Raw genomic sequence first — 25,642 nt, 5'->3', positions numbered from 1 at the left:
ATGAAGTCTTTTCCAAAAAGCCGAGTAGAAATAACGTGAAGTAGCTGTCATGCTGAAGGCTGTTTAGAGAGCCAGTGGATGCAGTCCACTACCTGTCAAATACACACTTCCCAACACTGCAGATAATGAGTGCAACTTTCAGCAGAGGCCTCAGCAGAGACCTCGCTGCAAACATATCTAAAGACCAGGATACTCCTCAGACAGCAGTTTTGATGCAGACTGGCTAATGAATCTTGGGAAGCTCTTCTACAACACTCTCCTCTGGAGCTGAGAGTAGGAACATCACGTTTTCACAGCTGTCAGGACTGCACTTTTCAAAAAAACATTAGTCTGTGTCAGAGTTTTTAACGGAGAAAGAAAGGTCCCCATTCATTTCACGCTCCTCTGCACAGCACCAGGGAAGGGCTCCTTTGCTAGAGTGCCTGGTTGCAGATCCACTGGCACCCAGCCCATCAAAAACAGGGTTGTTTGAAATTGATGGAATCACTGTCTTGTTTTACTTTTGCCTTTATGAAAATCATAAACAACCCATCGGTGCTAAAGCCTGAATATGCACAAGAATAACTCTTTCTCATTTAGGTGTCTGTTGAAGGTCACACAAAAAGGTCGTTTCTTAAAAATTGCTTTTTGGATTCAGCAGTTTCCATTCTGTTGAAAACTAACAGCTAGTATGTACAAGAGGGAAAAAATAATCCCAGAAGACAAATGATTAATGGAAAGTTTTAACCAAAACTATACTGAGCACAGTATGTATCATCTTCATGGCCTAATTCTGAATACACAGAGCAAAGGTGGGATATTTGGAGTATGTTTTCTATTTTCACTTGGTGTCAGGACTAAAAATAAGGCCAAAGGACAGAAGTCTAAAACACAGAATAGAGGAAAAGTCCAAATTAAGTAGCAAGCCTATGCCCTAAGAGCAGCAGAAATTAACTAGTATAAAGAGGCATTTTTATTTTTAACCAGGAATAAAATCACTGATGAAAAAAAAATAATATTGAATAATGCTGATGTTTGAAAAATCCAGAGCTGCTGGGTCAGATGACACACTGGGAGAGCAAACAGCTTCCAACGACAAAACAAACAGGTGCAAGAACAAAACTTAGAATATTTTGGCGAACAAGCAAAGATTAATCATTTTAGAGTGAATGACACCCTGTGAGGAGTATAAAAATAACTTCATCCTGAGTAAGTAAAGTAAACAGATACTGCCAGGATTATTTCTAAAAGTAACAAGCACAGAAGACGAGACAGACACTAAAATCAAGATAATCACTTCTCTCTTCATCTGATGGTGTCAAAGCCCATAATCAAGATTCTTTTACCTAAAAAATTACCTGTCTTTGGAGTACACCCATGGGGACAGTGTCGATTAATATTCAGTGACCTTGTGACATAATTAATTTTTGGTGTATGTGGATATTAGAAAGAGGTGAAAGGTAGCTGTCTAGTATTGCTTACTACCTTACTTGGCAATACCAGTGTTTCTCTCTAAAGGCAAGTTTGCATTTTACCTCTCCAGCTGTACATGAGGATAAAGCCTAACACAGCCAAGCCAGATTGGTAGCTGCTGTGTGAAGAAGCAGAGCAGTGGATTCCACACAGAAGTAGCAGAAGTTGTCTGCATTCTATTTCCACAAGGGAACATGCATAAGTGTAAAAAGAACCATGTAGCTCCTACAAGGCACTGGAAACTAAACAAGGGTTAAGATAAGCTTCCTCTATGGAAAGCTTTGCTTGCAATAAAATTCATCACAATATTGATCCCACTGCATAGTACAAGTGCATTTCTTCTTCCACTTTTCTTTAAACACCCATAATGCCACACAATGACAATTCCTCTCAGTTCTCCTGCATTTCAATGCACTTTCATAAGTACACAGCTTTTCAAGAACAGATTGATACATAGCTGAATAGGATAAAGTTGCAGCACAACCAATATACAGTATGAAATTAAAGACATAATAAATTTCAAGCAAAAAGCAGCATTGCAACCCAGGAGATGAGACTTACACAGGAATGTTCCTAAGGAAGCCTTTCTTAGGCTTCCCTAAATCTTGACTATGTGTATCTATTTAAATCACACTTCATGCTCAGATTCACTGGAGTACAGGAGTCAAGGCTGCAAGGAATGGGAAAACTATTGGATATGCATCATTTTACTTGCCATTCAGTGTGGGAAATTATTTTAGCACAGCCAGAGTCAGTCTAATTGCCTAATAGATACTTATTTTAAAAAGGAACAATAAATAAATAATCGTTAAACTCTGCAAATTTGTTATACAAAAGAATGTAACATATCAAGGCTCACACACTTAAATCATGAACTCTCTCTGTACTTTACATTAGGTGTTCCCTGACAATTACATACACCACCATAAAAAAGGTCCAAACCTTTTACAGCACAGTCAGTATATTTCAGCATATTGACAAAACCTGGCAATAATCCTACAGCCAAAGCTTTACTTCAGATTTCTGAGATATCCTAGTTAATCTACACATTCTTACATGTCAGATTAAAAAAAAAAAAAAAAAAAAAAGACACTTGTACCTCCTTCCTGGGCCACAGTAATGCAGAATACTAAAGAACAAAGAGGTGTTAGAGTTACAGGCTTACCAATGCTGCCATTCACCTTCTATTCTTCTGTATTCATTCTCTGGGGTGGCAGGCCTCAACTTCCACCTGTCTAGGAGAAAAAAATCATGGTCTTTCTGCTCTGAAGGTGGGATTTAACTCATCTGACTTCTGTGTCAAAGCTATTTATCTAAACTAATTTGACTTGTTTCCCTCTGTAGTTGGTAGAGAAAAATAAAGAATGTAGTGGATGACAGGTCACATCTACCTTAGACTTGGTGCCATTGGTCCTGCATGAGTTATTCATTAGATGTCAGTCCTTTTGCATAGCAAGGATCAGTCTATGAGTCTTAAAAATAAACAAAATTTATTTTAGCTATAAATATTTGTCTAACAGAAAATAATGTCCACATAATCAGCAAACTGTCTATATGTATTTCTGTCACATATCTTTAACTCAGGCAGGGCTAATTTATTCAGCCACCAAAGTGAAGCCTGGCATCTTTCAGGTGCTGTGGACCATGAATGCTTCTCCTTTTCTGTTTCTCATATCTCTTTTAATCCCACCTGCTATTTTTTGTTACTCTACATTCACATTTCATTTCTTGTTCTTTTATTTTGCTAGAGAGAGAGCCAAACATGTAAGAGCCCCCATAAATAACAATTAGCCATCTAACACTAATAAGCTGGCTGTTTGGTGAATTCTTCTTTTTTTTCCCGGACAGATTTTTTAGAAGTTAAACAAAATACAAACAGAAATACAAAAATTTCAAAAAGTCAAACAGAATACAGAAAATACTAAAGACACACAGTATACCAGTACCTGAAAAATCAAGCAATGCAGAGTATTTAGATTCTATCACAGGGAAGTTCCAAATCTGTCACTGAAAATAGCAAATTCCAGGGTTGTTAAGACCTTGTGGATTTTACCCCAGCAGCTGCCTGGCTGTCAGCTGCCTGCTGAATCCATAGTAAACAGTCAGTCTCCTCTTTAATTATCTCTTTTTCTTGTTTCTGATATTTAAAGGATACTGAGTTTAAAGTGAAGATGTTATCTTATTTTTATAAGAATGTATAATAACTCCATGCTTGATGCAAATTCTCAGTAATGAAGACTAGTAAACAAACATTCAAAGTAAGCTATAACCTCTTCAGCTTTCCATTGCAAAACCAATTTTTCACTTGTAGAAGTCAATACCTTCATTAGAAAGAAAACTCACTCTGAGTTTTTTATGAGGAAGTAAAATAAAATGAAGTCACAGGTTGATGGTAAAACATTTATCAGACTTGTATGTGTGAAATAAATACCTTTTAGTAAATGATGTAGTAAAAGCAACCTCAGAATTTATGGACATAACTAGTGACTACAGATCTTTGTATTCTGTGATTTTTTAAATGTTTTTGCAATTACGGCAATAAAATTTATCTTTGCAAATGCACCAGACTGTTTTAATATTATATTTCACAGTGACCACATTTACCAAATGTGCACAAATATGCAAAGCTTGCCTATAAAACATTGCTATTATCTCTTGGATTTTTGAACCAGAGCTCAGTCAGCTTCCATAGAGGGCTCACACCTATTTCAAAGGACACAACTTCATTCTTATACAGTACATTGTGAATTGAAAGCAAATTTGCATTTTAATCTTCTACCTTTGATTCAGCACCACAGTAAAAAGTGAAAATGGGAACTTAAACCTCCACAAACTTTAGGAAAATTCTGATGGGGTCTAATATTATAGGACGTGAATACCTCAAATTACTATTATAAAGTAATGCACAATTGTGTACCCTCCTTTACATATTTCTCCATGAACTCTTATGCCTTAGGATTAAGGCAGCTATTTTCAAGGTGCCATACATACTGTTGCACCAAAAAAAGACTGAAATTCCAGGTGCCCATGCTGAATGTTCTGGTTTTTAAGTGTCCACAGCTGGACTGACCACATGAGAGAGCTCACTGTCAGCAGGCTTCATTTTGAAAAACTGCACCATACTGCATCCTTCTTAGATCTGTGTTCATGCCATTTGTGCACATTATTATCCTTGTTATTCTATCCCTCTGAAATAATACATGATTTCCCTTCTAGAATGGTTAGCAAAAGAGAAGCAATGTGTTGACAAGAGTTTAAACCAGGAAAAGTTCAGGAAGGAGAAACTAATGAATAGAAGTGGCTTGTCAGGGATGTATTTTAAAGACAACACCTGCAGCAATCCAGAGGCGTGACTCCATCCATGTAGACTAAGTAGACCAATTCAAGCTCCATGCTATAATCTGCTACTAAACAGATGTAGCTAAACTTTTATTGCTAAATGTATCTAGTCCCAGAGCTAGCCAAGGAAGTAAATTTGGTTCAGGTATATATAAAACACCATAAGGATTATCATTAGCATTGATTTGTATTGTTATGTATCTATGACAAGGGCCCTGTAGAACTATCTGCTGCATGTCTCACAAACTATGATAAATGAGATTTGTACCAGCCCAACAATGTTTGTTTGACTTTCTTAGCTACAAAAATTATAAACTGAACTTCAATAGTACCAGTGGCACAGCAAAATTCTCTGATAGCCACTGTCCATACTTCTGTATAGAAAGATTTAAAATTATAAACCAAAGAAACAGCACAAAATATAAACCTCCAGATACCAAAACTTAACACTCCAGGTCTGCCTGGATCAAAACCCAGACAGCAGCAGCTTTCAATGTCATGAAAAACCATCCATTGTTCATGAACCAGCCACTTCACTGTGAACCAATCACTTCAGTTTTTCATGATCCAGATTGCACATCAGTTGTGACGTTTGTCTTGAAACTAGTAATATAATGAAAGTCTAATCAAAATTGCTGCAGGTGTTTCAAAATGTCTTGTAAAAATATTTGAGTGAGTACACACCTAGCAAACAGTTAGCTAACTGGCATATTAGAATGAATCACTGCAGTCCTTCTTTAATGTCTTTCTTTTAGGCAAAAGTATCCATAACTTCCATTCAATTTTATCTTTCAAGTTATTAATATTAAAAATCTTTCCTTCATGTCATGAAGATCATAATTTATAAAGTATATGCTCAAACATCAGTTATTGCATTTTTGACAGGAAATGACCCACTGCAGCTGCTGGAGGAAACAATCAGGCAGATTCAGAGCTCATTTAATGGCATTTAAAAGTGGTTATTGCTTCAGTCTCATTGTTTTGCACCTTAATTCACATGACTTTTATGACCTCTCTATCTAAGTGTTTCAACATAGATATTAAAATATTTGGAAACCACCCTTTTTATTCATTTGACTTACCCTGCCCAGAGATTTAAGGGATATTTTCCTCCAGCTGAATTCCATTCAACTTTTCTCAGCTGATTTTCATTTTCAACTGTTCTTTTCAACTTCCACTTTCAACTTTTCTTTATTACCAGCTCATTGAAAGACATCTGCATAAACCTTTGAAAATGCTCAAGTTCTAAAGTGCTACAGTGAAATTCACCTCAGATCAAGGGGAAAAGAGGCACCAGCATATAAAAATTAGATTCAGACTAATGCTTCATGCACCCAATGTCTAGGCTACTTAATTACTAATCTGTAGGACAACTCAGCATGCTTTACACTGGTCATGTCACATCAGTCATGAAGACCCTCAGGAGACTGAAGCTAGGGTATAAAGGTGGAACAGATGTAATTTTCAGTAAATTTGTTACTTTTCTCATTTGTCAGATTATTCCCATTTTTTGAACTGACACCAGAGATTAAGAATGTGGGACAAACTATATACTGTAGTGGTCCTTCCTATTACAGGTGTTTGGGGAGGTAACTAATTAACCAGGCTCACCCAAAGAGTAATCCAGGAAATCCATAATGGGAGTGACAGCACCTTCCAGAAAAAAAAGGCAATCATGTGGCTTCCTCCTCTTCAATAATTTCTCTTTAGAATCCAATTTTATCTTCTGGAGTTGGCTGAGAGAAGTAATAAATCAGCGGATCTTATTGATTAATTTGCCATACATTCTCCAAATGTCTTCTTTTGCAGTGTGAAGGCTCTCAGGAAATTGACAGAGCTTTATATTCTTGGCATTTAGAGACAGAACTATTTGCCATCATGAAGGAGTCACTATGCTGGCTAGAATTTACCTTTGCATTTACATAGTCTCACATAAAACAATAACTGTACAGTAGGTTCCTGGTTCAGGGTGAATATGTGCTATTCATTACTGTGTTCCTCAAAAAGCACCTTCTTCTCCAACAGAGCATGCCAGAAAATCACCTTTTCAGACAGTTAGGGCTTGTACTTCCATAATCAGGCCCTTAAGTTTGAAAAACTACTGAAGAAACTTTTTTGAAACCTTGTATGACCAATTTTCTTTAAAATGCATTTCCTTCTGTCTGTAAGATGGATACTTATATTCCTTCATTCACAGTATCAGGGAACAGTATGCTGAGGTGCCATGGAAGCTGGGAACTGAATTATTCATCTGTTAGCAGGAGCAACATGCAGAAGAAAGAACAAGTTGAAAACTCCTATAGGTCGGCTGGAAGAAAATGTATTCCCATAGAAAAAGAACTAGGAAAAGGAATCACATTCCATCAAATGCACTGGTATAACTTCCAGCATGTAAATTCAGGCTACAACCAGGAGTCTTTGATATCCTCTCTGACAGTTTTCAGCCACAATTCAAAACTTTATTCCATCAACCACAAGAGGTGGGATTTTTTTTTCACTGCTCTCTGACATTTTTCCTACATGTCACAAACTGACAAATGGCATGCTTTGCTAGGAGTATGTTTCCTCACTTAACTGTAGCATCAAGAATGTATTTCAATACAGCAAGAGTCTGTACTTTTTAGCTTTAAGGTATGAATTTGTCACTTTGAAACAGGCTCCTCACAGGGATGGATGTTTATTTCCTTACTGGTCACTCCAGGGTGTTATATGCTTTTGTACAAATGTTTGGAACAAACCTTCCTACTGGTGCATATTCCCTCTGCTAACAAATACTTGCTTTTTTTTTCCCATTCAGTGCAACAGGATATACTGCAACCTCTTAGAATACTCACTCCATGAACAAACTGACCTCTTCAGTTTCAGAACTTAGGTAAAAACAAGCCTGAAACAACAAAAAAACCTCTTAAAATATTAAAGTACATTTATGGTGAGTGTATCTCTTGCAGTTTGGTTGACAGTCTGTGATCATTTGCACAATGGATACACTGAACACTGTGGATTATGCTCCACCTATTTTTACAAGGGTGGCAGCCATATGAGTCCATAAAGGGACTGAGAGGAATGCTTGGTTTGTAGCTCAGTATTAAACAACCAAGCACCACCAGGAGACCTGTTAAATCTTATGCATTCAGTGAGAATCTTGGAAACTTCTCCACCAAGGTGCCTGCAGTTGGGAACATAATCACAACTTCTTTCCTGTTCCAGGTTCCCATCTGTCAGATCCATCTGGACTCTGATCCATTACGCACTGATTATCTGCATCTGGTACATGAAAACAGGATGGGAGCAGATGCAAAGTACTATACTGGAGCTAAAGAAGGTGACAAGTGAGCCACCACGATTAAAGGTTCATATGCAGTGGCAGGAATACACTAGTCCTATGGACCCATCCATCCTATATATGGGGATACATATAGAGATATAGAGACAGAGCTGAGCGCTCTCTTAGATCACAGAAACAATCAAGAAAATGTATATTAAAAGTAGTAGTTTAAATCATACTTTAAGTTGGCATAAACCAATACTGCTGCAATAAAAATAAATCTATTTTTTTTTTTTTTTTAAAAAAGCACCTGACCTCTTCTTGCCTATTCTCACATTTCTGTTCTTCTGTTATCCATTCCTCTAAGCTAACACAAACGTCTGTGAGGTTGCCTGCTGAATTGGAATATGACATATATTTGGATTCAAAATAGACTGTTCCTTGTCAGGTTAATTTCAATCTAATTACATTCTGAATATAATTCAGCACACAATTCACCACACAGCAATGCAAATGCTTACACTGACAAAAGAAGTAAAAAACATCTAGGTAGAAGCGGGAAGGATTGCATCTTCTAGTAGTAGTTCTGTCTTATTCCAGCTTAAAGTGATCACAGTCTCATTATCACTGTGCTGTTTCAAAGTTCATAAAGATGATTTAAGAAGACAGTGCACCATGAGCAGCAGTCCTCATCACCCACATTCCCCACTTTTTGAGTAAGATTTACTGGATATACAGGTAAGTCTGATCAATTCACTGATCCCACTGAAAACTAACTTTCTTATAAAACTGATTTTTGGCTTTTGAACTAATTGATGGCACAGTTACACAAATAGACCAACACAAGAAACTGGACGGGAGCCCACACAGGTGAAAGAATTCCCTTTGGGAGGCAGAACAGCTGAAAATAATCAACTTTTTCAAAGCATGAAACTGCACTTTTACTATTCCCTTTTACTGTTCATCTGACTTTTAAGCAAAGGCTTCTAGTCCTAGCTATCAGCATTTTCAAACAAGCCTACATACAATTGTGGTACATAAAGCCAGCAGAAGCTGGTGCTAATTGTTCCCTCTCACATGGAAAGTTCTCTGCTGGTTTTTACTAAACAAGTACCTAACACTCAAAACAGTTTAAATATATGAAACAATATAAATAGCTTCTGGAATATCCCAATTAAGTGGTAAATAAAAATGTACAAGACAGTAATTTTTGCAGCGTTTCTCAAATACACTTTTTTCTCTTGTGCTGCACTATGTTTAAATGTTAAGGCTCCAGCAAAGAGTGATGGTTTTATGCTTTAGGGAATACATACTACATGCTTCTTTTAGGTTGGACAGAAAACATTTCTCAAGTTTGATTGGAAAACTACAATATTTGATATATCATGTTGCCAGCAGGCTTAGCAGCTTGAGCAGAAAAAAACAATTAACACTCCTTTTCCATATCCTCAGGACTTCAGCAACCAAATAGGAATCTCTACAGCTATGAGGATTGCAGTTCTTTGGTCAGAAATTTACAAGTGAAACAAATTACTGTAAAGCAAAGATCTGCATGCTGAAAATAAAACAATTCAGGCATTAGAATCACTGTCTACAACAAGCATTTTGGATTTCTTTGCAAGGCCCTGCTGTCGTATGGCACAATCTGTTCCTCAGGGTTCTGTAGTGGGCTCAGCCCTGTTTAATAAATTTATCAACAATCTGGACAAGGGGATTGAGGGTACCCTCTGTCCCCTTGCAGACAACACCAAGTTAGTTGGGTAGGAGCGTTGACCACCTGGAGGGCAGGAAGGCTCTGCAGCTCTGGACAGGCTGAATCAACGGGCCAAGGTGAACCTTGTTGGCCAATTGCCAGGTCCTGCCCTTGGGTCACAACAATCCCACACAGTGCTACAGGTTTGGGGAAGCATGGCTGGAAAGATGCCCATTGGAAAAGGACTTAGGGGGCTGGTCGACAGAGCTGAACTTGAGCCAGCATCTGCCTGGGTCGCCAAGGTCAGGGGCATAGTGTGGCCAACAGGACCAGGCAGGGATTGTCCCCCTGTACTCAGCAGTGGTGAGGCCACACCTTGAACCCTGTGCTCAGTTCTCAGCCCCTCAACAGAGAGAAAGGCATTGGGGTCCTGGAGCATGTCCAGAGAAGGGCAAGAGAGCTGGTGAAGGGTGTGGAGCACAAGTCTCATGAGGACTAGCTGAGAGAGCTGGGATTGTTCAGCCTGGAGGAAAGGAGGTTCAGCAAGGTCCTTATCACTCTCTACAACTACCTCAAGAAGATTGCAGCCAAGTGGGTGTCAGCCTTTTCTCCCAAGTAACAAGTGACAGGGCAAGAAGAAATCTCCCCAAGTTGCAGCAAGGGAGGTTTAGATTGGATATTAATAGAAATTTCTTCACCTAAAAGGTTGTCAAGCTTTGGAACAGGCTGCCCAGGGAAGTCATTAAGTCACTATTCCTAAAGGTATTTAAAAGGCATGCAGGTGTGGCACTTAAGGCCATGGTTTAATGGGGACTTGGCAGTGCTGGCTTTACAGTTAGGTTCAATGACCTTAAAGGTCTTTCCCAACCTAAATGATTCTAGTTAGGAATCCATGTAAGACAAATATTCTAAATCTCCACCTTGTCCTTCTTATGAGTTTCCTCATTCTCCTTTTACTAGATATAAAACACTCTGGTCTGTAATCTCTGTAACAGCATCTTTCCTCAAAGTCCATAACACTTTTTATAATTGACCAAACATTATTTTAATAGCTGGCTCATCTAATAAATGAAGTTCTCATCCCAACTGATTTTATTCAGAGCAGTTTGAATATTCTGACTAGGACCCAGCACACAAGCTGATCACTGTTCATATCTTGTCCCTAAATGAGGGCATGGGACTTTTTCTCTCCAGTGCTTATATAATAGCTCCCCTGGGATTTCCATCCTTGTTGACTCAGCTTTGGGAATGAAAATGAATCTTAACCTACTGGAGAGGTGATTTACAATAAGATCTCCCTGTGCAACTTCAGAAGCAGGCTCTACACTGTTGCAGAGTTTAGGTAGTGTTAGCCTTGTGATTAGAATGCCAGCTGTGCCAAGTCACAAATTGAGTCAACAGAGCAGCAGTAATTGAGAAATTGAGAACAGAATTTGAGGATTCAAACCACATTAAAAAATACTCAAACCAAAACAAGCATTCATATTAGAGCAGGAATGAAAGACATGGAACTGAGTCTCTTTTTGACAGGTCTTTTTCTCCAGATGCTTCAGCAGTAATTCTATATGCTCAACTAAAACGCATTTTACATGTAAAATTATCTTGTGTACAGAATATGAAAATAGACATTAATATGAACAAAACAGATAACTGCAGTGCTCAGTGCTCTTTACGTACAGATACCCTTTTTCTTCATATTGCAAGTCTATTTCTGCTAAATGGACTGTGAAAATCAATAGCAAACTCCATTTGCTAAATAACATTTGTAAGCTCTGACTCGGCTAAGGGAATCTGGACTCAAATGGTTGTGCAAACCTACCAGCAAGAACTTCATGGAAGTTATTAATTTTTGCCATGTGGTCACTAGAAGGAAGCTTTGAAAGACCAAGGTAATTTTGACATCTGCATTTCTGAACTTGCACCTATGAAAAAAAAAAAAAAAAAAAAAAAAAAAAAAAAAAAAAAAAATTTAGCCAACAGGCAAATGGTCTTCCACAAATAAATTACTAGAAATAATTCAGGTATGCTTAGCAATTTTGCTGCTGAAGATAACAGTCTTTTGAGTAAATCAATACAATCTGAATACTATCTTTTTTTCCAGGAATCAATGTGCTTGGTGATATGACTTCTAACCTTCTCATGAAACTATCATAATTCTAAAATCAAATCCGCCCTCTTTGTATTTCCTGTACTGCTTATCAGTTGGGTAGCAAAATAGCCTATAACCAGAAAAAGTCACTGGTACAAATAAAGTATTTTCAGCAGAACAAGTGTTTTGCTCAAACAGTCAGGCCTTGCATTCACCTCTAGCTTTAGCAGAATTCCCTAGGCCAGTGTGCTCCTTAAAAAGCCAAACAGAGATACCCATGAGGCAACAAGCCACTCTGGCACAAATAATTTCTCCTTTGGGAAACCAGGTTAAACAGCACTGGGCAGCATTAGCTGCTTCTTCATTGGAGGGCTGAGATCACTGTACCTTTACTGATGCAGCTACAATGGCTCTGCTGTAGATAAGGAAGCAGGTGCTCAAATAAACTCCTCACAAGGCCCGAGCACAGTGGCATGACGGCCTGGGCAAACTCTCTCAAATGCTCCAGGAGGAAGGTGTCAGGATTAACTTCCAAAGGTTTTGCTCCTGACTGATGCAGCACAACCACAGGAATAAAGAAAAGACTGAAAAGGCTCTTTGTGGTGTGCTGGCTCTGTCCTCAGAGGCCAGAGATGCCCCCTGGTTTCCACAACCATCGCTGCTTTGCTGCACACTGGTGCTAAAGCCTTGTCCCACTCTGCTTGAAAGGTATAGCTAGAACGTCTGACCTTTCATTTCCAGATTTTTTGTTTGGTGTGGTGGTGGGGTTTTTTTGTTGTTGTTTTTTGGTGGTGGTTTTTTGTTTTGTTTTGGTTTGGTTTGGTTTTTTTTGTGGGTTTTTTTGTTTTGTTTTGTTTTGGGTTTTTTGTTTGTTTGTTTTTTGTTTTGTTTTGGGGTTTTTTTGGTGGGGTGTTGTTGTTGGCTTTGTTGTGTTTTTTGGTTTGGTTTTTTTTTGCGGGTTTTTTTTGGTTTTTTTGTTATCAGGTAAAAATTTTCTAAACCAGACCTGCCTTCAGTTAGCACCAAATTCGACTTTTAAATACTGTTGCACTCCTGAGAGCAAAAGCTGGCCCTGTTATGTTTTTGCTACCAGCTAGGCAGGGTCAACCTGAGCTTTTTATTATTTTTTTCAATGCTCTATACTCCTGGTGCACGTGCAGTGGGAAGAGACTTGGGACGACAGCGCTTTAGTGAGAGGATGCAGGAGATTAGAGGGAGAGCATCACACGAACTGGCAGGTGCAGGGACAGAGGGAGAGCACCACAGGAACCCGCAGGCGCCGCGCTCGGAGGCGGGCAGGGCTACAGGGCCAGGCGGGGCCGGGAGGGGCTGAGGGAGCGCCCCGGGGAGCCCGGACACCTCGCACGTCCCCAGGCGCTTCTCCCGTCTTTTCTCCCCCCTCGGTGCCGAGCCCGCTCTCCGCTCGCTGCCCCGTCAGCCGGAGCTCCGCGCGTTTCTCCTCAGGGCCGCCGTGAAGGAGGGCAGCTCCTCTCGCAGCCAGGCCCCTGCCCCAGCCCCGGCAAACCCGCCCTGCAGGGGCAGGTGGCGCATCCCGGGGGAGCCTTCCTCCTCCTCCTCCTCCTCCGTCTCCTCCTCCACCTCCTGGCGCTGGTGGCCCGGAAGGGAAGCCCTGCCCCTCCTCCTCGCCCAGCTCCCAGGTGGCAGCGGCCATCTCCGCGCCTCCCCTCTCCGCCGCCTCCCGCCGCTCCGCTCCACCTGTAGCGCGGCCGCGGGGCGGGCAGAACGCGAGTGCCCCCCGCCCTGCCGCTCCCCTCCGCCCGCCCTGCCTCCCGGGACGCGGCCGCCGCTTCCTCCCGCTCCGGCTGCGGCCCTGACGTCGCTTCCTTCCAACATGGCGAGGGCAGGTTGTTGCTGCGGCCGCCGCCGTCGGTGCTGATGGAGGCGGGCGCGGGCCGGGGGCGGCTCGGGGACTGACGGGCGCCGTCCGCGCAGCACACGCGTCGGGGGGCGGGAGGAGAAGGGAGGAGAAGGCTTCGTCTCCCCTCAGCCGCGGGGGCTGGCCGTCGGCGCCGCCCGGGCCCAGCCCAGCCTCCCCCGGGGGAGCCGCCGAGCGGGTGTCGGGACGCCCTGCGAGGGAGCCCTTCCCCCGCGGGCCTGGCAGCGCTCCCGCTGGGAGAGGCTGGTGCCCCGCTCTCGCTGCCCCGCTCCACCCTCCTCCTCCTCCTCGCACGGCTCCATCGCGCCCATGTATGAAGGGAAGAAGACGAAAAACATGTTTCTGACCCGGGCCCTGGAGAAGATCCTGGCCGACAAGGAGGTGAAGAAGGCGCATCACTCCCAGCTGCGCAAAGCCTGCGAGGTGGCACTAGGTGAGGGGCGGCCAGAGGCCGGGCTGCGCTTCGGGGCCCGCTGTGCCTGTGCGCGTTCGTGTCGCGGGGGGGCCCTGGGGCTGCTGGGGAAACAGAGGGGCTGCCCGGCAGGGAGGGGGCGGGCGGGTTAGGGGCCGAGCCGGGGCACAGGTTTGGGTGGTGCAGCACAGCCCCCCGAGCTGCGGGCACCCTGGGCCGCGGGCGAGCATCGCCCCTGGCCGGGAGCGGCCCCGCGCTGACAGCAGCGGCGAGGGCGCTGCGGCGCCCGCCGGGCTCTCCTCCTCCTCCTTCCCTCCTCCTCCTCCTCCTCCCCGCTCGCAGGATGAATAGGCAGACACGGAGCTGAGCTGAGCTGAGCTGACCTGGAAGCAGACGGCCGGCGGGGAGGGAGCAGGTGACAGGCAGCGGTGAGGGAGGAGGAAGAGGGGGTGGCGGAGAGAGACAATGACACCAGGCCCTGTCTGTAGCTGGTGGCCCTTCGGAGCCGGGAGGAGGGCTGGACAGGGAGAGGATGGTCTGGGAGGTGTGCAAGGGAGAACCTTAGGCGAGTGGAGAAACAACTGATGGGGAAGAGCTTCCTTCATGCATATGGCAGAGCTGGAGCGGCCACGGATGATAACAGAGTCACGGAGTCGTTAGGGTTGGAAGGGACCTCTGGAGATCATCTAGTCCAAGCCCCATGATGTTGTGTTCCCAAGATGTGGGGATGTTCGCCTGCTTGGGGCCGAAGGAGGGGTGTTGGGTTTGTAGTGCAGCTGTGCCAGCGCCGCCTCGTCTGAAAGCGTAAAGGAAGTGCCGGTGCTGGATAGTACAAAGCACATGTGGGCACCCAGTTACAGCCGGCTTAAAAGGACAACTTGGGATTCTGGATTCTGACATGATGAAAACAGGCGGGGCTTGAACCTGTGTGGCAAAATACTGACATATTTACTGAAAGACTTCTAGAGAAAGACCTGTTTCAATTTAAGCAGTACGTAAATGGGTTATGTCCGTCCCTTTCTAGTGTAATTGTTTCTGTTTTGGAGATAATTATCTTGATTTTGTAAAGTAATGTCTGTTTAAATGGATTTGTTTGAGGAGGTGACATTAAATTGAAACTTGCTTGTTTTAAAATTGAGTATAAGTATTTTGAAGTTGTTCTTTTGTCATTCTATTAATTCGTATGTTAGCATTTACTTTAAAAAAAAAAGCCAACAAAACAGTCCTTTTCTTGATTTCTTTGTCTGTGAAAGATCCTGACAAGGGGAGGGGCAGAAATAACCATACATCAGCTATTTACTTCTTCTTAATTAAAATCGATGAGAAAGAGGTTTTTTCTTACATTTTTCATCTATCACTACAGTGATTAACAATAATATTGTGATTTATGCAGATGAGATTAAATTGATAACCCTTTGGCCCTTCTGTTGACTTTAGACTGTTCATTCAAGTTAGAAATAAAACAGAAATTCTTTTTTATTGTTAAACCGAGTTACTATCCAGTCTGTATGTCATCCATAGAATTCGTCTTCACTGAAGTTATCTGTGTGCTCCATTAAGATCTTTTTTTCCCAATTGCATGACTGTAGTAAAATGTTGCTTTTTATTTACTGCTAATAATAGGTCACATATTCTAACTAATAGTTGTTACTAATTCAGGCATTTTTTTGTTTCATTCTCTAAAACCACTATTTGTATGGTTTGTATCAAATGATCTGCTATTGCAGTATTTGATAACAAGCAGTGATGAGAAATACAGTATCCCTGTAAAACAGGCAAACTAATAGTAGCCCTGCTTTTTAGATTGAATTCAGCAAGCAGTATTTTAAGAATCTTTAATGCTCTCCCTTTGTCATTTTTAATCCCCATATATTTTCATATAAATATGTCTCATTCCATTAAGATTATGGATCATCTATTTTGAATTTAGGGAGAAAAACCTTGCAACATTCCAGACTGTGGCAGTTTGACCTCGGAGCAGCTGTTAAGATGAGGTCTTTCTAGTATGACCATTTTTCCTGGTGATTAGAAGATAAGAAAGCAAAATATGAATTAAGTATTGCAACCTGAATTAGAGATGTTCCTTGGCTTTTTAATGGGGATGAAATTAAGCCTGATACTTGTAGCTTCCCGTATTTGATGTTTCACCAGGTTGTGTCTGGGTTTATACAGAACAGTTGAGTTGATTTTAACTTTGTCCTTTCTGAGAGGTTTTCTCTCTACATGGAAAACACAAGATTTCTTTAGTCAGCTAATGAAGTACAACTAGTTTAGAGCTTTCTGCTGTTTACTTTCATAGTAACAACTCTTAGTCTATGCAAGGAATGAGTTTATCCTTGAAATTGTCCACTTGCAGAAAGCATCAGGCAGCAAGCTGTTACAAGGATTAGATTTAGAAGCTCCTTTTCCAGTGAGTTATCTCTACTGCTGTTTCTGTATTGCTTTTCAGCCAGTTTGGGAAACCTTACTATAAACATACTGTGTTTGCATAAACGATGAAAGGTCTTGAGGGAGAAAATCCTCATCTGAAAATAAAGATTTTGATAGACTGAACAAAAACTGTTAGTGCTTCATGTCAAAATCTGGAGCATGGATTTGTCTGCCTGTGAAAAGGTGGTTTCAAAGCACTAAGCTGGGCAAACCAGAATGCCTTGCTTGTATAAAGTCTGCTAGTTCAACTGCAAATCAGGAGTCAAACAACTCTTCCATAAAACTCCAAACCACAAGTAATATGAAATTATATGAATGTGTTCCTGGTATGCACTTTAAAGAACAGTGTGCGTGTGCTGCCTGAACTTCTGGAACTACCAACTGAAGAGGGCCAAAACTTAGTTTTAAAAGGTTCTTTAGTGCTCCTTGTATTGTTTATTTTAGTTCTAAAAGGTTCTTTAGTGCTTCTTGTATTGTTTATCTTAGTTTGTCACACAAGGATCCTGCCGGATGGTGTAGGTCTCATGCAGTGTGAGAGTAGCATCTCTGTTCCGTGTGTACTGCCTTTACGTGTAGTGCAGGATGATGGAGCAGTGGGCTATAATTAAATATTTAGTTTCTCTGAAAACAGGCAATGCTTGGAGTAGAACTAACCCAGAGCTGTGAAGGTTCATCTGTGTCCTTATCTGTGCAGATCTGCAAATAACCTCTCACCTACTTATGTTTTTCTGTCTCCCTTTTTGCCTTTCCTGGTTTCACCTTGTGTCCTTCGCATACACAAGCAATCGTGATACATGAGAACGAGTGTGGTTAACAGATATTTAGTACAGAAATGAGTGTATGTGTTGGAAACTCTGGGTGCAGTGGAAAATACCTTCCTGCACTATAATGAACAGTTAAAAATGCATTTTGAAGACCATTATTGTGTTACTGCACTGAAGTTAATTTTACTGGAGAAGTTGTGGATGAGCTAAAGTCCTGTTTGTATTTTGGATAGTGCTGTTCTTGGTAGGCTGCCTTCCATTTTTCATGAAAACTACTTGTCCTTTTTTAGAAACTGAAGGTCAGAATTTTTGGAGTCTTTTCTATGCTGGATACTTGGTATTGCAATATTGCGTGTTGTCTTCATGTTGTCTAGGCATTTATTTTCACAATATACAAGTCACTATTATCCTTAATTTTTTTTTTCTGGTTGTAATTGATTGTCCTTCTGAAACACTTCTTTTTAAGCAAGGAGGATAAATGGAGATTTCATTCTAGTAAAAACCAAGATGTATGTCTTTTTTAAAAAAAACCAAAACCCCTCAGAATTGCAGCTGCCCTTCCCTGGTTTTGCTTGCTTTTCTGAGCTTGGGCTTTAACTAGCAGGCTTTCAGTCTGGTTAAAATCTCATCTACTTTTGCAGAGATTTAAAACTTAGCTTGGTAACAGTAAGGTGTGGTTGCCCCTATGAACTGTTTTCCAGGTTGCCTTCTGCATTTGAAATGTAGGGTGCAGTTCATGTAGAATTTATGGGGCTAATTTAAGGAAAGTTGTGTCTGTTCAGATACTTCGTTGTTTCAAATATAATCAGATCTTGGCTGTGCTGATGGGATTTAATCTTGTCTGAAAAAGGGAATGGTTGGCAGGGTACAGTAGAAACACTTTTCTAGAAAATAGGGTAGATTGTATCTGGGTCAGAAAAGTGTTAATGGAGGATGAATATCAAATACTTGGGTTTTGTCTTGGAAGTTAAAAATTGTATTTATTTTAGGTAACTTTGACTTTATCCTGAAATGTGTTCAGTTAAAGCCTTTAATATTTTGAAAGTTTGAACATTAATTTTCACGATCTTTTAAAATTCAGTCTTGAAAGACTTCAACATATCTATATGTGACACAGGACAGCTTTTAAATACCTGTGTTCTGCTGCATATTTTAGAGCCTTAATTAGAATTTTGAAGCTTAAAATTAGAAGTTGTTGCCTTGTGACCAGAATGCGTCTGTTTCTTGTAAGAACTATCTTTACTGTCTTGTGGGGATTTGGTCTAGTTGATTTTTCTTCCCATACCCTTTTCCAGTGTATGACTGCTATGGTTGTAATCTTTTCCTTTTTCCTCTTGGTTCTTGTTTCCAGCTAACCACTGTGTCATTCATTCAGGATAACAGCTGTGTCTGTTCTTATGTGTCTTCTTCATATCCAAATGAAAAAAATTAGCTTGATTGTTGACATCAGTTGTACATTCCAGACTTTTTCTAGAATCTTTCAGAGAGCAGTCAGTATTGAGATAGTATTTTGATAAGATTTTCTAAATACGGAAACTTGTGCAGTTGTCAGGAAGGATTTTAGTGTTCATGGGTGTTTATAAAGTGGGAAGCATCAGCCTTTGGTGTTCTAGGCAGTCTCTCCCGTTCTTGGCAAACATTCTAGATGAAATCATGGATTTAAAAAGATGAGTAAGGGTTGTCTTTTTGAGGGGCACCTAGCTGTCAGTTTGGGGGTTTTATTGGTGTCGGTACTTTTATCAGGTTGTTGGTTAGTTTATACTTTAAATGAGTGCTGCCAGGAGCTTGGGAGGTAAGACCTGCAAACTTGCCTGTGATTCTTATTCTATTCTGCAGCAGCCAGTAGTAGATCAGTGACTCAAATAGGCAGGGGAAAAGAGTTTTGGGTTTTCTGTATCCAGCTGGAAAGCTTTCCTATGTGATGTGTAAATTGGTGGTTTGCAGGGAGAAAATATTCTGGTCTGTGGAAGACAGCTACTGTCAGTGGAGCTTTTTAGGCTGAAGGGACTTGTGAAACAGCTCTGCAGATTTCAAGGAAGGAGGGAGATACCATGGAAATACAGCTGAGTAAGAAGTTTGATCATTTTTATCTGTAAAGGAGGCAGACCTCGGTGTTTAAAAGACAAAAATAATGTATAATAGATGTGCTGGTCAGATACATACAGATCAATAAGTATTTGCTGCATAATTCACAGTTAGCTTGTAGTTCTTTCCCATAAATGAGTTGTAGAAGAAACTATAGGTTACACCCAGGCAAAACAGACCTTTAAGAAAAATCACATACAAGAGATCTCCAAACAACCAGTGAAAACGTGAAATGCTTCTGTGGGATTTTATAGAAAGAGAATATTGTACAAGGATAATTGAACAAATGGTAGCTGGCGTTTCTATGAAAAGAAACGTTACTTAATGTGGTAACCTAAAATGAAGAAGAAAACATAAAACCCCAAACCTACCAAACACCACCACCACCCCCTCCCCCAGCCTATATAATGTATAGATACTGTAATGGAATGCAGAGGAGTGTTCAAAAAAATCAAATCTGTTTTGAGAGATAAGGTAGATGATACTTGTTATATGATGCTTTCCAATTTCAGTATAAATGTAGAGACACACTAAAAATAGGTCTGTCAAGCCCCAAGGGTTTGAAATACCTGGCACAATTCCCTTATTGATTCCTAATCAATCTTGGGACACTGAGAAAATTCCAAAGGACTGGAAGACATCTGCTACTGTGCCAGCATTGTTACAGGGATGACCTGGGTAATTACTGGTGTATTGGCTTAATGTTGATCCCAGGCAAACACGTGGAGTGACTGATGATTTTGTCACTGAGAACAAAATAGGCAATCAGCAAGGATTTGAGAAAGATTTAAAAATATATTTTTTTAAAAGGCAGGACCTCTACCAGTTTTAAACTTTGAGGATAGATTATAAGGCGTTTTCACCACTTATTAGTCTTCTGGAACTCTTACGTTCTTCAGTTCTTAACTTTAAATTATTAGAAGTAAAAATTGCCAAACTGGTAGAAAAATGGTTGATAACATTTCATTTGAATTGCTAAATACTAACAGCTTTTGGTGTGAGGGGTTATTTTGTGATTTTTGGTTGGTTAGTTTGATTTGGTATTTTTCCCAACCTGTTTTTCATGATTTTTCTTCCCAATCTACCCTTGGTCTTAGCTTTTAAGTATTCTTGGTGTTGGAGATTTTACTTAGGTTTCTGCAGGGCTTTCTGGATTTGGTGCTGTTCGCTAGATTGTTTTTATTTTGAGGTTTCAAGTGTGTTAGTAGGTTATGCAATTTCAGTTGGGAGGCAGGAACTTCTTTTAAAAGAACTTGACGTTTTGAGGAAGCTGAGCCCTTGTTACAATGCAGTGGTCAAGAAAAGCTTAAAAGCTTGGATAGACAATGTGGAGGTTGTACTGACTCTGTACCTTACATGGCTTAGAGCTGTTTTGTCATGCATGGATGGGTTTTTTTGTCTTAAGTCCACACTTTTTATTTTAGAATTGTATAAACAGTTTAAGAGCATAACTACATTTTTCCAAAACCAAAGCTATCTTTTCGTAAGACATTTAGGGCATGATTGCTTTGGACTTTTTTTTTTTTAAGACTTTCAAAAGGTTTGATTTTATTTTTTTTCCTCTGTCCCTCTGTTTCTGGTACTCTATCATGTATACTCATGGGGTACAAGGTTACATAGTTACTGATGTTATGCCATTTATTACTTGTTTTTGTTCAAATGGTTTATGTCTGCTGTTAAGTGCTCTTTGGGTTGTTTTTTTATTTCATTTCATGTATTTCTTATGTCAGAAAATTATATTTTAAAGATAATTGAAGTTACTTGCCCTTGAGATAAATGAGTTTATTCAGGATCTCTTTCTTGTCTACTCAAACACAGAGGGAGATAAATTTCAAGAAAATGATCCATTAATTATACCAGTTCTGCACGTACTGCCTTTAGCACTTGCTGTTCTGATGATCTCAACAGGCTTTGTAATGTTATTCCTACTTTTCAGTGAAAAATAAAAGTTTGTAAATAATAAATAATTAGGTTTGTAAATATGTCACACTAAGATATTTTAGCCAGTGCTGAATCCAGGAGTGTTTTACTCCTTTTTTTTCTTTTTTTTTCTTTCCACTCAAAGTGACTCCCAGGTATCAATTTTCACTGCAATTGGTTTGAATGACCACCATGCTTCAGCATTGCAATGTGCAGCTTTGCAGTTTGAGAGAAATGAGAGAGGAGATATTTTTAGACTTTGAAATTGAGATAAAACTATTGAGGTTTGCTGAAGATATTAGACAGCATTTTATACTACTGTCTGAGCTGTCCAGTTGAATAGCATAAGCTAGACTTTCACAGTTTCAAATCTGTAGATGAAAAATAAGTAGTGTGCCACTGGTGTGATTTCTTTGGTAGCTTCCCATCATATTTTAATTTTCAAACTCTGCTACAAATTGATGTAGACATACTCACACAGAGCAGTGTACTCTTAATGCAGGTTGTAAGAATAAACTAAGGGGAATGCCCTTCCAAGTGAAGATATTTTTTGCAGAGGTGTGGTTCTGTTGTGTGTAAAACTAACACTGCTGCATGCCTGGGAAGTGACCTTGCAGGTGTTAAGGGTGTGTTTAAAGGTCTGAGTGGTTCTGTTACCTGGACTGAGAGTGCAGCAGCCAACATAAAGACACAGAGTTCTTTCTGCAGCTCAGGAAAACTGGAAAAGGCAGAGTCTTAACTTGGCTTGCTTAATTTGGCTGATGGACTGTGATGTGTGCAAGAATGCTGGCATGGGTCTTGTGTGGAGTATAGGGAAGTGAATAGGAATAGATTAACGTTTGTTTTCATTATTCTGAAATGGAGACGGAGCTTTATAACCTTAAATAAAATTGCTGGACTAGAACAACTGCATTTGCATAGAAGTTTGAAAGCTGGATAAAAACTAAGTGTCTGAGAAGTGTGATTAAAATTTTCCTCACCTGAATCAAAATGAGGCATTTGGATGTTCTCCACTTGTGATTTAAGACGTTAAACCTGATTTTGTGAGATTTTGCATATAAATAGATCTTAAATGCTTAGAAATTTTGCTATAAAGTGAAATAGTTTGCTTCTTTAAAATTATACCTAACACTGTGAGATATATAGTCTGTGGTGGTTAGTGATGTTTGGAGAAGCTTCGGGTTTGTATCGTAGCTCCTTTTCCCTTCTTCTCTGCACTGAAGTTTGACTTCCATCCCTGAGTCTTGCCCAGAACAAAATCCATGTTCAAATTATTAACAGCCTTTTATATTGAAGGAAAGGCAGCACTTGGATCATTCTTTCCTTGTTCACCTTCTTATGACATGAAAGCTGAAGCTGCTCTCTGCTTGATTGCCGTCCAGGTCTTTCAGTGATGAGCTTGAGGCAGGGGGCAATTTCTCTAACTGACTAGTGTAGTTTGTAGCAGTTTTTATTTAACAGTAATTACTTACACTTTCTCCTTCACTCGTCTTGTGCCTCTTCTACTTGTTCTTTAAGAGCACTTTAGGACACGTGTTTAAAAAGGCTGTAAATTTAACTGTGTTGTTAAAGAAAAAGAATTTGCATTGTCAGTGCAAGTACATTTTTTCATAATACTGTATTTAGGATTGTGGATCCAGTAAAAATGGAACTGAATGCCTGAAATTCTTCAAGTTTGGCAAGAAGCAGTGGTAAAAGAGGCACATTCTTGTAGCATGGCTGGCAACATGAGTTAGGGTTAATTATACTTGAGTTAATAATACTCTTTCACGGTGGCCTTTTAGTAGCCTTCCAGTTGCTGCCTTATGGGCATCTGAAGAAAAGAAGAATAGTTGTCATATGAGTAATTGTCTTAATTTATGCATTCTGAACTTCTAAAAAAATTCATTGGATGTAAATAAAAGATAGAACACAGAAAATTAAGATTTCGTTGTATTAATAATTAATGCATATGTGCTGTACTGAAGGCAGTCACACTGGAGCTTTCAGTAATACTCATATTCTTACCTGTGTTCTGACCTGCTTCCTATATCAGCACTTCATGAAGAAATCAGGACTTCAGTAACAGTATGGTCACCTTGAATGCTTCATTTAAAAGAGCTCACATCAGGACTTCTGATTTAAAGCCTGAGCTTTCTAATATGACTTCAGATTTTTGTTTGGGTGAAAATTACAAACTTTATGGTTGTAACCTTTTTTGGGGAGCATGCCACAGGCAAACTTAAGTCCATACTTCATTGTTATCCTTTTTTGTTTCCTCTATCAAATATAACTATTGTTATATATTGTTATGTATTGAGTTGTGAATTTTATAAACAATCATTAAATTGTAGTCTTCTGGCCATCATCTTGTAGCTGGAAAAGATAATGATTTTTTATAATTCAGAGCTCCAGTAGGAGGGAAATGGCTTAGTGCTCTTTTAATTAGAAGGTTACAGTAGTATAATTCATGTATAGACTTACATGTGACCTTTAAAGTTTTAATGTCTGAAATGAATAAGAGTCTTGCAGTGTCATATGTTTGTTGCTTTTGAAGTTACTGTAGAGAGCAGGCTACTTAATGCGAGTATGTTGGGGGGTTGTTTTGGGGTTTTTTTGTTGCAATTTCTCTCAGTATGGTGGACTTAAAATTACATTCTATTTAAGTCTGAAATAAAGATTAGTAATCGTCAACTTTTAAATTACCATTTAAACTACTCAGTTCCAAAGCAGAAAAAAATAATTGCACTCCAATATCTACAGCAAGGTTAAAAATAAAATGCAGGTTTTTTTCCATATTATGAAGGGATCTTTTAATTTGATTCTTAAACCTTGACACTACACAAGACCTTACTGCCCTTGGTTGTATCTTGTTTTTGACAAATCACAGCTCTGGTCATTTGACAACAGAAATAAATGTCACATGGATTAAAAATGTTACAGCAAATGATTGTTCGTGTTGTCAGAAGGATAATTAAAAATCCTGAAGGTTCCCTTTTTGTGGAATGTAGGAAGGGTTACTACCCATAGTTTGATTTGTTTTAAATCTGGATTTTATTAAAAAAATATTCTAGCAGTCAAAATAAATACCTATTTTGAGATGAAGATGCTCACATGACTGGCTTAGAATAATAATTTTATTCCAGGATTTCTTCTATTCCACAAGTCGGTTCTGTGTGTATATTACAGCTATTTAATATGTTGTGTACTTGTGTTTATGGAGGGCACAGCTGAGGTGTAATTACTTTTATTGCCTTGGGTAATATGTGAAACTTGGATATGATAGTAGGTTGTGGTAGCTGGCTATACCTGAAAAAAGGATGGAATAAGGATGCGTCATCACTGCTTTGCATGTGTGCTTAAAAAAATTTAAAAGCAAAAGGAATGTTCAAAGGCTCATGTTACATGACAAAGTCTACTGAAGAGGTGGGCTGTGTGAAGAGGGGACACGTAGCTTTTGTTCATACTGCCAAATGATCCAGAAGCAAGACTGAGAAACATAATGACAGTCTTGTTCTGCAGCAGCAGCCTGTCTTTGCCAGGAAAAATACAAAGCATTAGTAAAACATTTATTTCAGTCTTCGTTTGTCACCAACCAAGCAAACATCAAATGGAGCTCAGTAGAAAATAACAGAAGTCTCAAGAAATAGTTTCATCAATAGGTAACTGTCAAAAAAAGGAATGTATGCTTGCTTATTTGTATGAATGCCAGAAGTCTTTAAAAATAGTTGAGAAAGTATCAGTGGTTTTGAAATGAGACTGCTGTCTTAGGCCATGAATGAGAAGGGATAATTTGTGGAAAATTTTTCATTCCATAGCAATAATTATGAAGGTAGGAATGTTTAATTTGCTGTACTTGACAGAAAGCTTAGTCATGGTAGATAAATACATTCAACTGCATTGACAGGCAACACCGAATTAAGATGTATTGAGCAGCTCGTGTCCTTCTTGAGCAGTACCCAGGAATTGGTTTAAGATGTGGCAAGTGAAGAGCTTGCCTGTAACAGTGAGCAATCTCATCACTGTGTGCTCAAACATAGTCTCAAAATCAGCTTCATAGCAGCCATGAAAAAACTCACTTAAGACCATGGTTTTTATGTCAAGAAAAGACTAACACAGGATTGAGGGATCAAAAAGGGGAGCAAAATGCTTAGAGCTGATTGTTAGTCAGGTGTTCTCTTAACAGTTAGTGCATATCAGCTATTGATAAAAGCTTGTCAAAGCTTTGTGATAAAGCCTGTATGAGCAAATAGCAAAGAAAACACACCCATATCCATATTGCTTGTAAATGATAGTGATATTGCAGAATTATTTGGG

The 25,642-nt window shown here is 39.8% G+C and overlaps 1 protein-coding gene across 1 annotated transcript in view; it reads left to right on the top strand.

Moving 5' to 3' along the window:
- Nucleotides 1–13,955: 13,955 nt before the first annotated feature.
- ARFGEF1 (ARF guanine nucleotide exchange factor 1) overlaps nt 13,956–25,642 on the top strand; it is an 86,569-nt gene continuing 74,882 nt past the window's right edge. The window contains exon 1 of the mRNA XM_083859934.1: nt 13,956–14,168. Coding sequence (XP_083716060.1) covers nt 14,045–14,168 — 124 coding nt within the window. The 5' untranslated portion in view covers nt 13,956–14,044. The remainder of the gene's footprint in view (nt 14,169–25,642) is intronic.

This window comes from Zosterops lateralis, assembly GCF_965231275.1.
Source record: "Zosterops lateralis genome assembly, chromosome: 1".
Classification (NCBI taxonomy): domain Eukaryota; kingdom Metazoa; phylum Chordata; class Aves; order Passeriformes; family Zosteropidae; genus Zosterops; species Zosterops lateralis.
The sequence above is the reverse complement of the archived record's forward strand: the minus strand, read 5'-3'. Positions and strand labels throughout refer to the sequence as shown.